General features: G+C 45.8%; 1 protein-coding gene across 1 annotated transcript; it reads left to right on the top strand.

Annotated features, from left to right (window-relative positions):
- Positions 1-2,581: 2,581 nt before the first annotated feature.
- LOC110288745 (amyotrophic lateral sclerosis 2 chromosomal region candidate gene 12 protein homolog) lies at positions 2,582-13,053 on the top strand (the record flags this gene model as incomplete). Its single annotated transcript, XM_021155006.1, has 6 exons — positions 2,582-2,720; positions 3,209-3,286; positions 4,014-4,059; positions 9,497-9,630; positions 11,165-11,258; positions 12,992-13,053. Coding segments are annotated over exons 1-6 (527 nt in total), but the record flags the coding sequence as incomplete, so codon positions are not given.
- Between the last annotated feature and the right edge of the window lie 201 nt (positions 13,054-13,254).

Raw genomic sequence — 13,254 nt, forward strand, 5'->3', positions numbered from 1 at the left:
TGGTTTTATTCAATTCCATCACCTGTTTGGTCATGTTTTCCTGCAATTCTTTAAGGGATTTTTGTGCTTCCTCTCTAAGGTCTTCTACCTGTTTAGCAATGTTCTCCTGTATTTCTTTAAGTTAGTTATTAAAGTCTTTCTTGATGTCCTCTACCATCATCATGAGATATGCTTTTAAATCCGGGTCTAGCTTTCAGGTTTGTTGAGGTGCCCTGGACTGGGGGAGGTGGGAGTGCTGGGTTCTGATGATGGTGAGTGGTCTTGGTTTCTGTTAGTAAGATTCTTACGTTTACCTTTCACCATCTGGTAATCTCTGGAGTAAGTTGTTATAGTTGTCTCTGGTTAGAGATTGTTCCTCTCGTGATTCTGTTAGCCTCTATCAGCAGACCTGGGAGACTAGCTCTCTCCTCTGAGTTTCAGTGGTCAGAGCACTCTCTACAGGCAAGCTCTCCTCTTACAGGAAAGGTACACAGATATCTGGCGTTTGGACCTCCCTCCTGGCCGAAGATGAAGGCCCAAAACAGGACCTGTCCCAGAAGCCATGTTGTTTCGGCCTGTCACAGAAGCTGTTAGCTTCTGTAGTCCACACTCTCACCTGCACAGACTAGTCTCGGAGGGATCCGGGAACCAAGATGGCTCCCCCAGGTGCTCCTGCAAAGCCCTCCAGGGCAGGGTGGACACCTATCCTCTGGCCAGGAAGGTGCCCAGATGTCTGGAGCCCGAAAAGGGGGCTGACTCAGAAGCTCTGTGGCTCCCGTGTGTCCCAGAAGCTGTTAGCTTCTGTAGTCCACACTCTCACCTATGCAGACTATTTTCAGTGGAGTCCTGGAACCAAGATCTTGAAAGGTTGTTTAAATTTTACTTTAAGATAATACGATTCTGGAGGAGTGAAATGAGGTGGGGGAGGGATATAGACAAGCAAGATTATTCACATTGACATTGTTGAAACTAGGGGATAGGTGAGCTTATTTTACTCTTTCTCTACATTTGGAATATTTTTTTAATTTCTTGATTGTGAAAAAACCCCTTATATTTAAAAATGATGACATATTTTACATAATAGGAACTCATGGTATTATCTTAAAAAATATATGCAGGATGTAAATATAGTTTGTTCCTGTTTATAGGAAATTATGTAAGTCTGTTCCTTTAGAATGCAGAAAATTCTGGAAGGCATACACTCAAGTATTCTCACTGGTCATCTCTGGATGGTGTATTTTTGATATTTTTCACTTCCTTAATCTTTTCTGTAATGACTGTCTCTGTAATGAGCTGATTTCAAGTTAATATACACATACATACAAATAAACCTATATTCTTTTAAAAAAGAAAGAGTATTTTCTATATGTAAAATGCCATTGTAGTTCATGGTATTCCTTTCCATGCACAGGGCTGAGAACATGGTTCTCAGTAAATGTTCACAGCAATGCAACCCAGCCCGGAGCAGCTCGAGCTATACTTTTAAAGAAGCTCATTTAAATTTTAATTTTAAATAAAACAATTTTAAATTTATAGGCTCAGAAAAACAGGCTTCCTACAGTCCCATGTCTAATGTGTAAAGTCAGGCCTACCTGATTTCAAAGAACCCCCCAAATTTTCATAACAGGTGTCATGAGGGGAACAGGAAACATAATTCTAGCATTCTGACCCTATTTTTCAGGTTTTAGTACCTGAGCTACAAAGTCTCTTTCTCTATGTACAGGTGTGTGTGTGTGTGTGTGTATGCACGCACGCGCGTGCATACACGTATGTATGTATGCATGTGCATGTATGCATCATCAGGCTCTGGGGCATGGGAACAGGGACGGGTCTGGTCCTGAAAGACAGGGACACTACTGATTGTACCATAGACTCCATGTACTGTCATGTCTACCTATCTATCAGTGTCTTCAGGATTCAGATCTCTCCCTGTCTGGGCTCACCCGAGAGTAACTCTCATGCAGCAATCATGAGTGTTGTTTTTAGTTCCCTTCTGCAATTCAGACACATAACCCAAATTAAGAAATAGGGCCATTTGTGCTCCAGTTGGAGAAGGACAACAAATTTCCCGGAAAGTTCTGTGCAGGACCTGCTGTGAGGAATCTCTTCATGCAGAGCAAGCTATGTGAACTTGAGGAGGACTGAGGTCATAGGAACTGAGCAGATGCTCCCAACTCTGCAACGTGCTGCCTCTGTGACATCCCTGCGTGTCACCTGTAAGCCTAGCCAGCAATAGTTAGGCAAAGATTGTACACTTGGATCCCAGTCGTGACTCAGTTATTCAAGATGTGTATTTGCTTTCCTGTCAAGTAGCAACCATAAGGTGCCACTCTCCAGTGAGAGCCTGTGTCAGCTCAGCCTCTGCCCTTGTTATGGGTGCTGCCCTGTCTCTGTTGTCCCTGTCTCTGTCTCTGTTGTCCCTGTCTCTGTTGTCCCTGTCTCTGTCTCTGTCGTCCCTGTCTCTGTTGTCCCTGTCTCTGTTATCCCTGTCTCTGTTGTCCCTGTCTCTGTTGTCCCTGTCTCTGTTGTCTCTGTCTCTGTTTGCTTTGGTTTCTGAGTGGTTTAACTCTCTGTGGTTACTTTTGCACCACAACAGGAGCCCCTGGCCTTGCAAGACTGCCTTGTACCATGGACCCCAATCCTTTCATCTACTGCACCTGCTGTGACTGCTGCAAATTGGGACAACCAAAGCTAATCAAGACCCCTTATCCACTTCCAAAGACCCCCACGGGGAAGTTTAAGTAAGGATAGGCTGGGTTGGACTAGGTACAGGAGGTGAAAGTTTCCTTTGTGGTCCTCTTTGTCTTATAAGACTTCCCAGTAGAGAGCTTGCCACCAATTCCCCACAGAACAGGGTGTCCTGCATTCCTGCCTTCCCCTCCAGCCTGGGTGTTGCCCTGATCTTGCAAGCCTGTTTGACTCAATGGCATTTCAGTAAAGTCCCAACTTTGCAATTTGGTAGTACAATGTGTGTGTGTGTGTGTGTAAAACACCCAGAGAGCTTTGGTGCCAGCTGCCCCTCCCCAGGAACCTGGCCTTGAGGTTCCTGCTGATGACCAGGAGATAGTAGATAAGAACCCGCACCTTGGACCTGAGGTCTTAGGGGCCTCGACTCTCCACAGTCCCAATGATTACATTCCAGTTTGGAGTCAGCATGGGCACACCCTTATCTGGGAAGATTGAGATAGCTTTTATTGATTTCCAGTGTTCGTTTATTTATTGTTTCCAGGCCAGTTTTACCTCCACCAATTTCAAAAGAACGCAACTTGCTCCTGTCCCAACCAGGAAAATCTACTGTTTCCCCAAAGTAAGTACTTTTAACTCCATGAAGCAATGAATAAAATAATAACACTACACAAGAGATCAGTTTTCTCTGAGAGCAAAAAAAGAGTACACGCCTGCTCCCATTCATTTTCGACTTCTTCACTGAGGCCCTGTACCAACAAATTACCCTAGGTGCCCAGGAGACACACACAAACATACACACACACACTCACACGCAAAAGATCTCATGGCTGACTTGAACTAATTTGCTACCAAGGATGTCAGAAAACTGCCACAATCCATTGATTTGTCCCCTCAACCAAATCCATGGTGATTTCACCTCAGAGAAGGCGAGGAAGCAGTGCCTGGCTGCAGAGAGGAGCCTACAGCCCTGGAGAGTGGGAAGATGGAACATGGCACAGACATGGAGGTGGTCAGGTGGCTGACCTAAGATGTAACTGTGTGGGGCCAATGCACTTATGAGAAAGAAAGTGTCAGTCAGCAATAAGATGTGAACGCTGTGCAGACAAACACAGGGGACACGGGAAGGCTCTGAATGTTGCAAAGGCATGGAGTTAATTTGCCCTGAGAGCTCCAGACTGCACCCACATCCATTTGGACTGCTCCCTCAATGGGCCCCTATACCAAAGTGACCCCAGCTCCCCAGAGTGCTCCTCCAGAAGGGCAGAGCTGGTGACACCAGGGTGCAGCTCCCTGAGCTCCACCTGTTTGCTGCTCTGCTTCTTTCTGAGCACATTTCTCTCTTGCAGGGACAAGGCCCAGTCAGGAAAGGCAGAGAGCAGCAAAGCACCTTCTGTGAGTAAAAATGGGAAAAAGGACAGGGTGAGCATTTATCTGGCGCCTACTGTGTGCAAGCATGAGGTTTTTACACACTCACTCTGCCAAATCTTAACAGAGATCCTCGGAGAATTGCTTATATTATTAATGGTATGCATTTGAGGTGGCTGCTATGTGGCCAAACTTTAACTAACCCCAGCTATTCTCCTTGGCTATGGAGGTCCCTGGGGGAAAACAGATGGTAGTGGGTTAGGGTACAACTCATGCCCCAATATAGGAAGCCAGAGACCTTGAGGCAGCTGTCAGGGCACCTATGGCTGTCAAGGGCCAGGACACTGGCCTCACATCATGAGTCTTCACAGTTCTGACACAATTGTGAGATCAGGTGTGACTGCCCACAGCCACACGAACCGGTTCCTCCTGAAAGGCAGGCCGGGGCTAAAAGCAAATAAATGGGGAGAAAAGGACGAGGCCAAGACAAAATGTTGTTCAAAGCCCAAAGTTTACTAAAAATCTGTGTTTATATAGGGGGAAAGCCCAACTCCCACAGATCCAGTCTTAATGCCCTTCGCCAGCCTATAAGCAATCTGTCTGACAGCACTGGTTTGGCAAGAAGGTGTCAATCATTGGGTTGCCTGCTGTCTCTGGAATCTCTCAGGAATCTCTCAGCCTCTCAGCAGGTAGCAGTGTCTTGGAGAAGAACAGCAACTGTGCCAGAACCATAGAACCATCTAGGTGGGAAGGCTGCACCCTAGGTGGTCTCATTCTCAGTGGCATCGAGGTCTGAGTCAGCCTACTCAAGGTTGGGGGAGGCTACAATCAGGTTATATTGACATTTTAGAAAATGAACGTTTGCCAGGCAGTGGTGGTACACGCCTTTAATCCCAGCACTTGGGAGGCAGAGGTAGGCAGATTTCTGAGTTTGAGGCCAGCCTGGTCTACACAGTGAGTTCCAGACAGCCAGGGCTATAAAGAGAAACCCTGTCTAGAAAAAAGAAAAAAAAGAAAGAAAATGAACTTTCTGGTAGGATGTTGTGTCTACTTTGTCTTATGGTTTTATTAATCCTTCCCTTCCTAAAACAAGAACCGTGCAGCCCTTTAAAGGGCTTCAATGGTTGGGAACAAAATAAGCAAAGAAAACCACAATCACCCCATTGGGTGGAGAGGTTATGAACATTGGAGGCAAATGAGTGGAAGTGCAGACAGCTGGGACAGTGTCATCAGTTTTATGATTTATAATGCAGTGACATGACGTGGCGGGAGGGNGTGCCTCAGCTGGCCAATGCTGAGGCATCCCTCCTTGAGGTACCAGCCATACAATGAGTCTAGCAGAAAATGAAGCTTATTTGGGGGAATGAGAAGGGGGTGAGGAGGGATTAGAGGCAGAGAAAGAAAGAGGACTAGAGGATGAGGACAGAGAAGAACAGAAAGAGAAAGGAGAGAGAAAGAAGGGAACATGGGGTTGTGGGGGCAGAGAGGTCAAACAGTCCTTTTATAGCAAACCAGGCTCCTAACTGGCTGTTGCTTGGTAACTGTTGGGAGGAGTTTAGAAGAAATGCTAACCTTCAGAGTCAAAGCACAGGATGCTGTGCACTTACTTGATCCAGGATTGAGCAAGGCTTAAAGTAAGGTGATGCAGAGAAGCCACTTAGGAGACACCACAATGGCCGGGGTGGCTCCATACTGCTAAGTGTTCTGCACGTCTCTAGATGCTACAATTGTATCCAAGTTAGCCACTGACTCTGCCAGAGTTCTGCCATGTCATCTGATTGATACAGGAGGACTAACTAACTCACTGAATGTTTGTGTCCTTGCTAATCATCTTCTTGAGAGTTACTTTGTTATTTTTCTCCCTTAAAAAAAAGCCTTTGAAGTTTTTTGTGCGGGTTTTTCTTTCTTTTCTTTTTCTTTTTTTCTTTTCTGTTTTTCTTTATTTCTTTTTTGCATTTTTTATTGGATACTCTATTTACATTTCAACTTTCACACACACACACTATTCCATTCTCTCCCCCACTTCTATGTTCTCCCATCCACCCACTCCAACATACCCCCTCCATTTCATTCCCTACACTAGGGCATCGAGCCTTCACAGGACCAAGGGCCTCTTCTCCCACTGATGCCTGACAAAGCCATCCTCTGCTACATATGCAGCTGGAGCCATGGGTCCTTCCATGTATACTCTTTGGTTGGTGGTTTAGTCCCTGGGAGCTTCTCAGGGTCTGGTTGGTTGATATTGTTGATCTTCCTATGGGGTTGCGAACCCCTTCAGCTCCTTTAGTCATTTCTCTAAGTCCTCAATTAGGGACCCCATGCTCAGTCCAATGGTTGGCCACAAGCATCCTCCTCTGTATTTGTCAGGCTCTGGCAGAGCCCCTCAGCAGACAGCTGTATCAGGGTCCTGTCAGCATGCACTTCTTGACATCCACAATAGTGTCTGGGTTTGGTGACTGTATATGGGATGAATCCCCAGGTGGGGCAGTCTCTGGGTGGCCTTTCCTTCAGTCTCTGCTCCACACTTTGTCTCTGTATTTGCTCCCATGAGTATTTTGTTCCCCTTTCTAAGAAGGACCGAAGCATCTACACTTGGCACACTTGGTCTTCCTTCTTCTTGAGCTTCATGTGGTCTGTAAATTATATCTTGGGTATTCGGAGCTTTTAGCTAATATCCACTTTTCAGTGAGTGCATAACATGTGTGGTTTTTTTGTGATTGGGTTACCTCACTCAGGATGATATTTTCTAGTTCCATTCATTTGCCTAAGAATTTCATGAATTCATCTTTTTTTTTTTTTTTTAAATTCCAAGACAGGGTTTCTCTGTGTAGCCCTGGCTATCCTGGAACTCACTTTGTAGACCAGGCTGGCCTCAAACTCAGAAATCCACCTGCCTCTGCCTCCCGAGTGCTGGGATAAAAGGCATGCACCACCATGCCCGGCTGAATTCATCATTTTTAAATAGCTGAATAGTACTCCATTGTGTAAATGTACCACATTTTCTGTATAAATTCCTCTGTTGAAGGACATCTGGGTTGTTTCCAGCTTCTGGCTATTATAAATAAGGCTGCTATGAACATAGTGGAGCATGTGTCCTTGTTATATGTTGGAGCATTTTTGGGTATATGCCCAGGAGTAGTATAGCTGGGTCGTGAGGTAGTGCTATGTCCAATTAACTGAGGAATCAACAGACTGATTTTCAAAGTGGTTGTACCAGTTTCCAATCCCAGAATCAATGGAGGAGTGTTCCTCTTTCTCCACATCCTCGCTAGTATCTGCTGTCACCTGAGTTTTTGATCTCAGCCATTCTGGCTGGTCTGAGGTGGAATCTCAGGGTGATTTTGATTTGAATTTCCCTGATTACTAAAAACGTGGAACATTTCTTTAGGTGCTTCTTGGTCATTAGAGTTTCCTCAGTTTAACTTGATTTTGTCATGGAATATCTTGTTTTCTCCAAATATGGTGATTGAGAGTTTTGTTGGGTATAGTAGCCAGGGTTGGCATTTGTGTTCTCTTAGGGTCTGTATGACATCTACCCAGGATCTTCTAGCTTTCATAGTCTCTGGTGAGAAGTCTGGTGTAATTCTGATAGGCCTGCCTTTATATGTTACTTGACCTTTTTCCCTTACTGCTTTTAATATTCTTTGTTTGTTTTGTGCATTTGGTGTTTTAACTTTTATGTGACAGAAGGAATTTCTTTTCTAGGTCAATCTATTTGTAATTCTATAGGCTTTTTGTATGTTCATGGGCATCTCTTTCTTTGGGTTAGGGAAGTTTTCGTCTATAATTTTGTTGAAGATATTTACTGGCCCTTTAAGTTGGGAATCTTCACTCTCTTCTATACCGATTATCCTTAGGTTTCATCTTCTCATTGTGTCCTGGATTTCCTGAATGTTTTGGGTCAGGAGCTTTTTGCTTTTTGTGTTTTCTTTCACTGTTGTGTCAATGCTTTCTATGGTATCTTCTGCCCCTGAGATTCTCTCTTCTATCTCTTGTATTCTGTTGGTGGTGCTTGCATCTATGACTCTTGATCTCTCTCCTAGGTTTTGTATCTCCAGGGCTGTCAACCTTTGTGATTTCTTTATTGTTTCTACTTCTATTTTTAGGTCCTGGATGGTTTGTTCATTTCCTTTGCCTGTTTGATTGTGTTTTTCTGTAATTCTTTAAGGGATTTTTGTGTTTGCTCTTTAAGTGCTTCTACCTGTTTAACTGTGTTCTCCTGTATTTCCTTAAGGGGAATTATTTATGTTCTTCTTAAACTCCTCTATCATCATCATGAGAAGTGATTTTAGACCCGAATCTTGCTTTTCAGGTGTGATGGTGTATCCAGGACTTGCTATGGTGGAAGATCTGGGTTCTGATGATGCCAAGTTAACCTTAGTTTTTGTTGCATATATTCTTATGTTTACCTCTCACCACCCGGTTATCTCTAGTGCTACCCGCCCTTGCTGTCTCTGACTGGAGCCTGTCCCTCCTGGGAGACTGTCCCTCCTGTGATCCTGGTTGTATCAGAACTCCTTAGAGTCCAGCTGTCTCTGTGATCCTGTGATTCTGTGATCCTGTGATCCTGAGATTCTGGCTGTGTCAGAGCTCCTGGGAGTCAGGCTGCTTCTGGATCCTGAAATCCTGGCGTGACCAAGTTCCTGAGATCCTGTGATCCTAGGATTGTTAGAACACCTGAGAGTTGAGCTTCCTCTGGGTGTTGTGGCACTGGTTGTCTCCATTTTTCTGATGGGGAAACTGAGTCACAGAGACGTTAAAAAGCTCCAGGATTAAATATACAAACTTTGGTCTGTCCATTTCAAAAGTTGAGCAGTTCCCACACTGCCCATCTACTGCCCATAATGGAGGAAGGGGAGGAGAAGCAGAGTGGTAACCATGGATCAGTTGGCACTGCTGAGTTTAATGGGCCCCTGGGGGCCAGGTGAGTGTTGGGACTGGATCTGAGAGTAGTGCCTGGGGGAAGGCACAGAAGGGTCCTGGGCCCTAGAATTTCAGAGAATTTCTGCACAGCATCAATGTGTATAAGATGTGAGGAAGCTGTCTTAGGGTTTCCATTGCTGTGAAATAAACACCATGACCAACGTTACTCTTATAAAGGACAACATTTAATTGGGGCTGGCTTACAGGTTTAGAGGTTCAGTCCTTTATCATCAAGGCAGGAAGCATGGCAGCATCCAGGCAGGCATGGTGCAGGAGGGGCTGAGAGAGTTCTACATCCTCATCTGAAGGCCACTAAGAGATGACTGGCTCTCATGTGGTTAGGGGAAGGTCTCATTGCCCACCCCCACTGTGATACACTTCCTCCAACAAGGCCACATCTGCTCCAATAAGGCCACACCTCCTAATAGTGCCACTCCCTGGGCCAAGCATTTTCAAACTACCACAGAAGCACCCAGTAGATGGAGGAACCTCAGCTCTTCTGGGTTCACAGTTTCCATTTGTCTTCTGCCTTGTGACTCAGGAAGTGATTCAAGTGTCACCTGGCTATACACTCATTCGAAATCGAGAACAGATTTCTGTCACCTTGGGAGATGAGATGTTCAACAGGAAAAAGCACTTGGATTCAGATGTCTTGAGCAAAGTCAAATTTTCCAGGTAAAGTCTTTGGGTCAGCACCGGCTTCTCAGAGCTGGCCCTGCCCAACTAGTCAGCCCTGCTTGGCACCAGTTAAGCGCCTGACATCTACACCCATGCCACAGGTCCTTGACAAGAAACAGCTACAAGGATAAGGGGTCCAGCCAACATGACTAAAGAGGCAAGTGCTCCTGCCAGGAAGGGATAGGTGAAATACCCAAAAAATGGTCTGGCTTCTGAGTATGGGAATGAAGAGCAAAGCCAGAGATTTTGGAAGCCTGGAGTATGTGTTTGTTTCATTCATTATAAGTAACCCAAAGTGCCCATGACTCTGGGAGACACTTTTAGGCGGGTTCTATCCTGTTAAACAGCCACCATCTGCTTTCTCAGAAGCCCTGCCTCTTGTTTCTATCCTCTGATGTTATACTCATATCCAGCCACACATCTCAGTTCTACTTCCTAAAACCCTCATTCATGTCTTCTAGTCAGGCCTCTCCTTACTACATCACTGGAGAGCTCTCCCAGTGTCTCCTCTTTCTAGCCTTTGTCTGCTGTAAGAACTACTGTTCTGAAGCCACAGTGGGCACACACTTTTAACCCTGTACTGGGGTGTGTGTAAGGGGTTGATCTCTGTGAGTTAAAGACCATCCTGATCTGTATAGCAAGTTTCAGGACAGCTAGAGCTATGTAGAAAGACCCTGTATCAAAAACAAAAAGCAAGGAAGAAAAGAACTATAGTTCCAAGATCTGGAAAGATGTTCAACAGATCAAGTTAGTTCTTATCTCTAGCATCCCTGTAAAAATCTGGACATGGTGACACATGCCCATAATCCTAGCAATAAAAGACAGACAGCAGAGAATCTCTGGGGCTCATTAGCCAGCTGAATGAGTTGAAACATTAGTTCTAGGTTCAGTGAGAAAACCTGTCTCATAAAATGAGTGAAGAGTAAACAGAGGAAGACACTTAAAATTGATCCCTGTCTTCCATATTTGCACACGCACACGTGCATGCACACACACACACACACACACACACACACATTTTTATTTTATTTGGTCGTTGCTGTTGTTGTTGTTGTTTTGAAGCACTATGTTGCTGTATAACCCAAGCAGGACACTACTACCCTATTCTTGAGTGTTGGGAGTGCAGACACGTTTGCACACACATATTCATTTGCTTCTCCTCTTAGCCGCATCCTCAGGCAGTCCTTGTCTACTGGTGCCTGTCAGCATGAGTCTCCCCACACTTCCTCATTTCCTAATCCTCTGACCTCTTAAGTTCGACTATTGATAACCACACTCTGATAAGTGTCCAACACATTGTTATTTCTCTTCTGCTCAGTGGAACACCACACCGCCCACATCACTTCCAGCTCGGTTACCTTCAGAGCTAGATGCCAGGTACAAACACTCTACTATGAAACGCCTTATCAACCACTGCATCCCCATGCCTTAGTGGTGGAGAAGACACAAACAGACCAGAGTCAGGCAGTCTGGGGGCCTGGCTGTGTGAATAACAACAAGCTCTCTTGGTGATAGAGTGTTTGTCCCACAGGACTGATATCATTTCTGACCTTCAGGAGCAGATTGCTGAATTGATGGCAATAATAGAACAGATGAACAGAGACCACCAGTCTGCCCTGAAACTGGTGAGTGACCCTTGTATCAGCCAAGCCCTCATAGCTAATACATTCAGATTACCCATGTGCCAGGTAACATGGCAGGCGGGTCACCACTCTACTGAAGCGTGGTATCCAAGCACCAAACTCGGCATAGTGTGCAGTGAGCAGTACCTTCCCTCCTCCATCCTCATCCATCTCTGTAAAAACTCAAAGACATTGCATTCCTGGGGTTCCAGGTGCCTCTGGGTGTGTGTGTGGTAACACTGTCTCTTCTACACTGCTAACACTGTCATGAGATTCATAGGCATCAGAGGTTGCCAGGCTATTGCTAATGACCCCAGCATGGATGATGCATCCTGTGTCTTGGAAAATCTTCTAGGAAGCCACAGGGCCCACCCTCTATTACTATGAAGGTCCCAGAGCCCATTCTTCAGAATCAGCTGGAGTCCTTTCAGTCTGGAGGCATATGTATGTATGTATGCATACACACACACACACACACACACACACACACACACACACACATATAGCATTCTGCCTGCATATACACCCGCAGGCCAGAAGAGGGAACCAGATCTCATTATAGATGGTTATGAGCCATCTATAATGGTTCTGCTGGGAATTGAGCTCAGGATCTCTGGAAGAGCAGCCAGTGCTCTTAGCCTCTGAGCCATCTTTCCAAACCCTCTTGATGCATTTTTAACAGGTGACATTCTTAGCATTTTGGTTATCAGTTCCAGTTTTGAGCCTTTTTTCCCCAGCTCAAGCAGGTGACCAGGGCTGGAGTAACAGACCACAGCCTGAAGGGAACCTTGAGGCTCTGCCTTCCCACAGCAGCCTTTCATGCAGATTAACCTTAGGCTCTCTGAATCTTACAGTCATGGACTGGTTCGAGACCAGGATTCGAGAAAGGTTCGAGAAAGGTTCGAGACCTTTCCCACCTCTGCTGGGCTGATGTCTTCTACAAAAGAAATCTGAAGCTTGATGAAGCTTGTGGAATGTGGTGGGGCTTCAGGCAACCTCACATTTTGACTCACCAGCACAAGCCCTGTGCCACGCAACTTTAGCGACTGTCTTTTTTGCAAATGGTAGTGGGGGTATTGAAAATATTCCCACTTCTGACCTTTGAAAGGTCTCTGTGCAGAATCCAGGACAACACTGAGATGAGATGTAAGAAGTTTTTAGGAAAAGTTATTAACACCACGTTCAGACAGACAGAAAGACAGTCTCCTGGCAGAGACTCTGAGGAGTTGATGTCCCATTGCCTTCGCATGCTAGGACTCTGAGGAAGAATCCAGGTCCACAATGTGGAGGAGGGGCCTGCAGCCAAGATGGCTGATTCCCTGGCAGAGGGCAAGGAGGGAAGAGGAGGGACTATGTGGTCACAAGTAGCCTTTGTTGTGTCCACAGTCTGACTGTTGGTTCTTTTTGACTCTCTCAGCCAAGTCTCTCACTAAATAAGTGATTCCCAAAGGTGAAAGAGCCCAGAGGTCACAGTATTAGGATGAAATGACAGAAGGCACCAGACCCAATGACAAAGTAGCAACAGAGTGGTGGCCGTGCATTACCCGCATGATGCACTGACTAGGGAGAGGACAGTCAGCAGCCCCTCTGCTGTGTGTGTGTGCCTTGTGCACTGCAGAACATGCCCATGAGAGACTAAGCAGGGCATCCCCTCAGAATGGAGGGGCTTCACAGATATAGATAAGAGCGGGTTGGGGCTCTGAATGCTGGGCTGTTAACGTTGGCCTCATTTCCAGCTCTCCAAAGAGATGGATCTCCGCTGTTCCAACATGAAGCAGAAGTTTGAAACCGAGAGCAGGTATGCTTTCTGGTGCAGGACTGAGTGCTGAGAGCCCAGGCTCCCGTGCCCTGGCAGGATTCCAGGTCCCCAGGCACCCCCAGCGGGGCCAAGTGCAGCCGGTGACACTGTGTGGGAGATGTGTCTTCAGAGAGCAGAGTGGCCTTATTTACTGCCACTAAGATGAAGCAGTTTGTGTTTGGTATTCCTGTCTTTCATCAT

This window comes from Mus caroli, unplaced genomic scaffold (genome assembly GCF_900094665.2).
Source record: "Mus caroli unplaced genomic scaffold, CAROLI_EIJ_v1.1 scaffold_20294_1, whole genome shotgun sequence".
Classification (NCBI taxonomy): domain Eukaryota; kingdom Metazoa; phylum Chordata; class Mammalia; order Rodentia; family Muridae; genus Mus; species Mus caroli.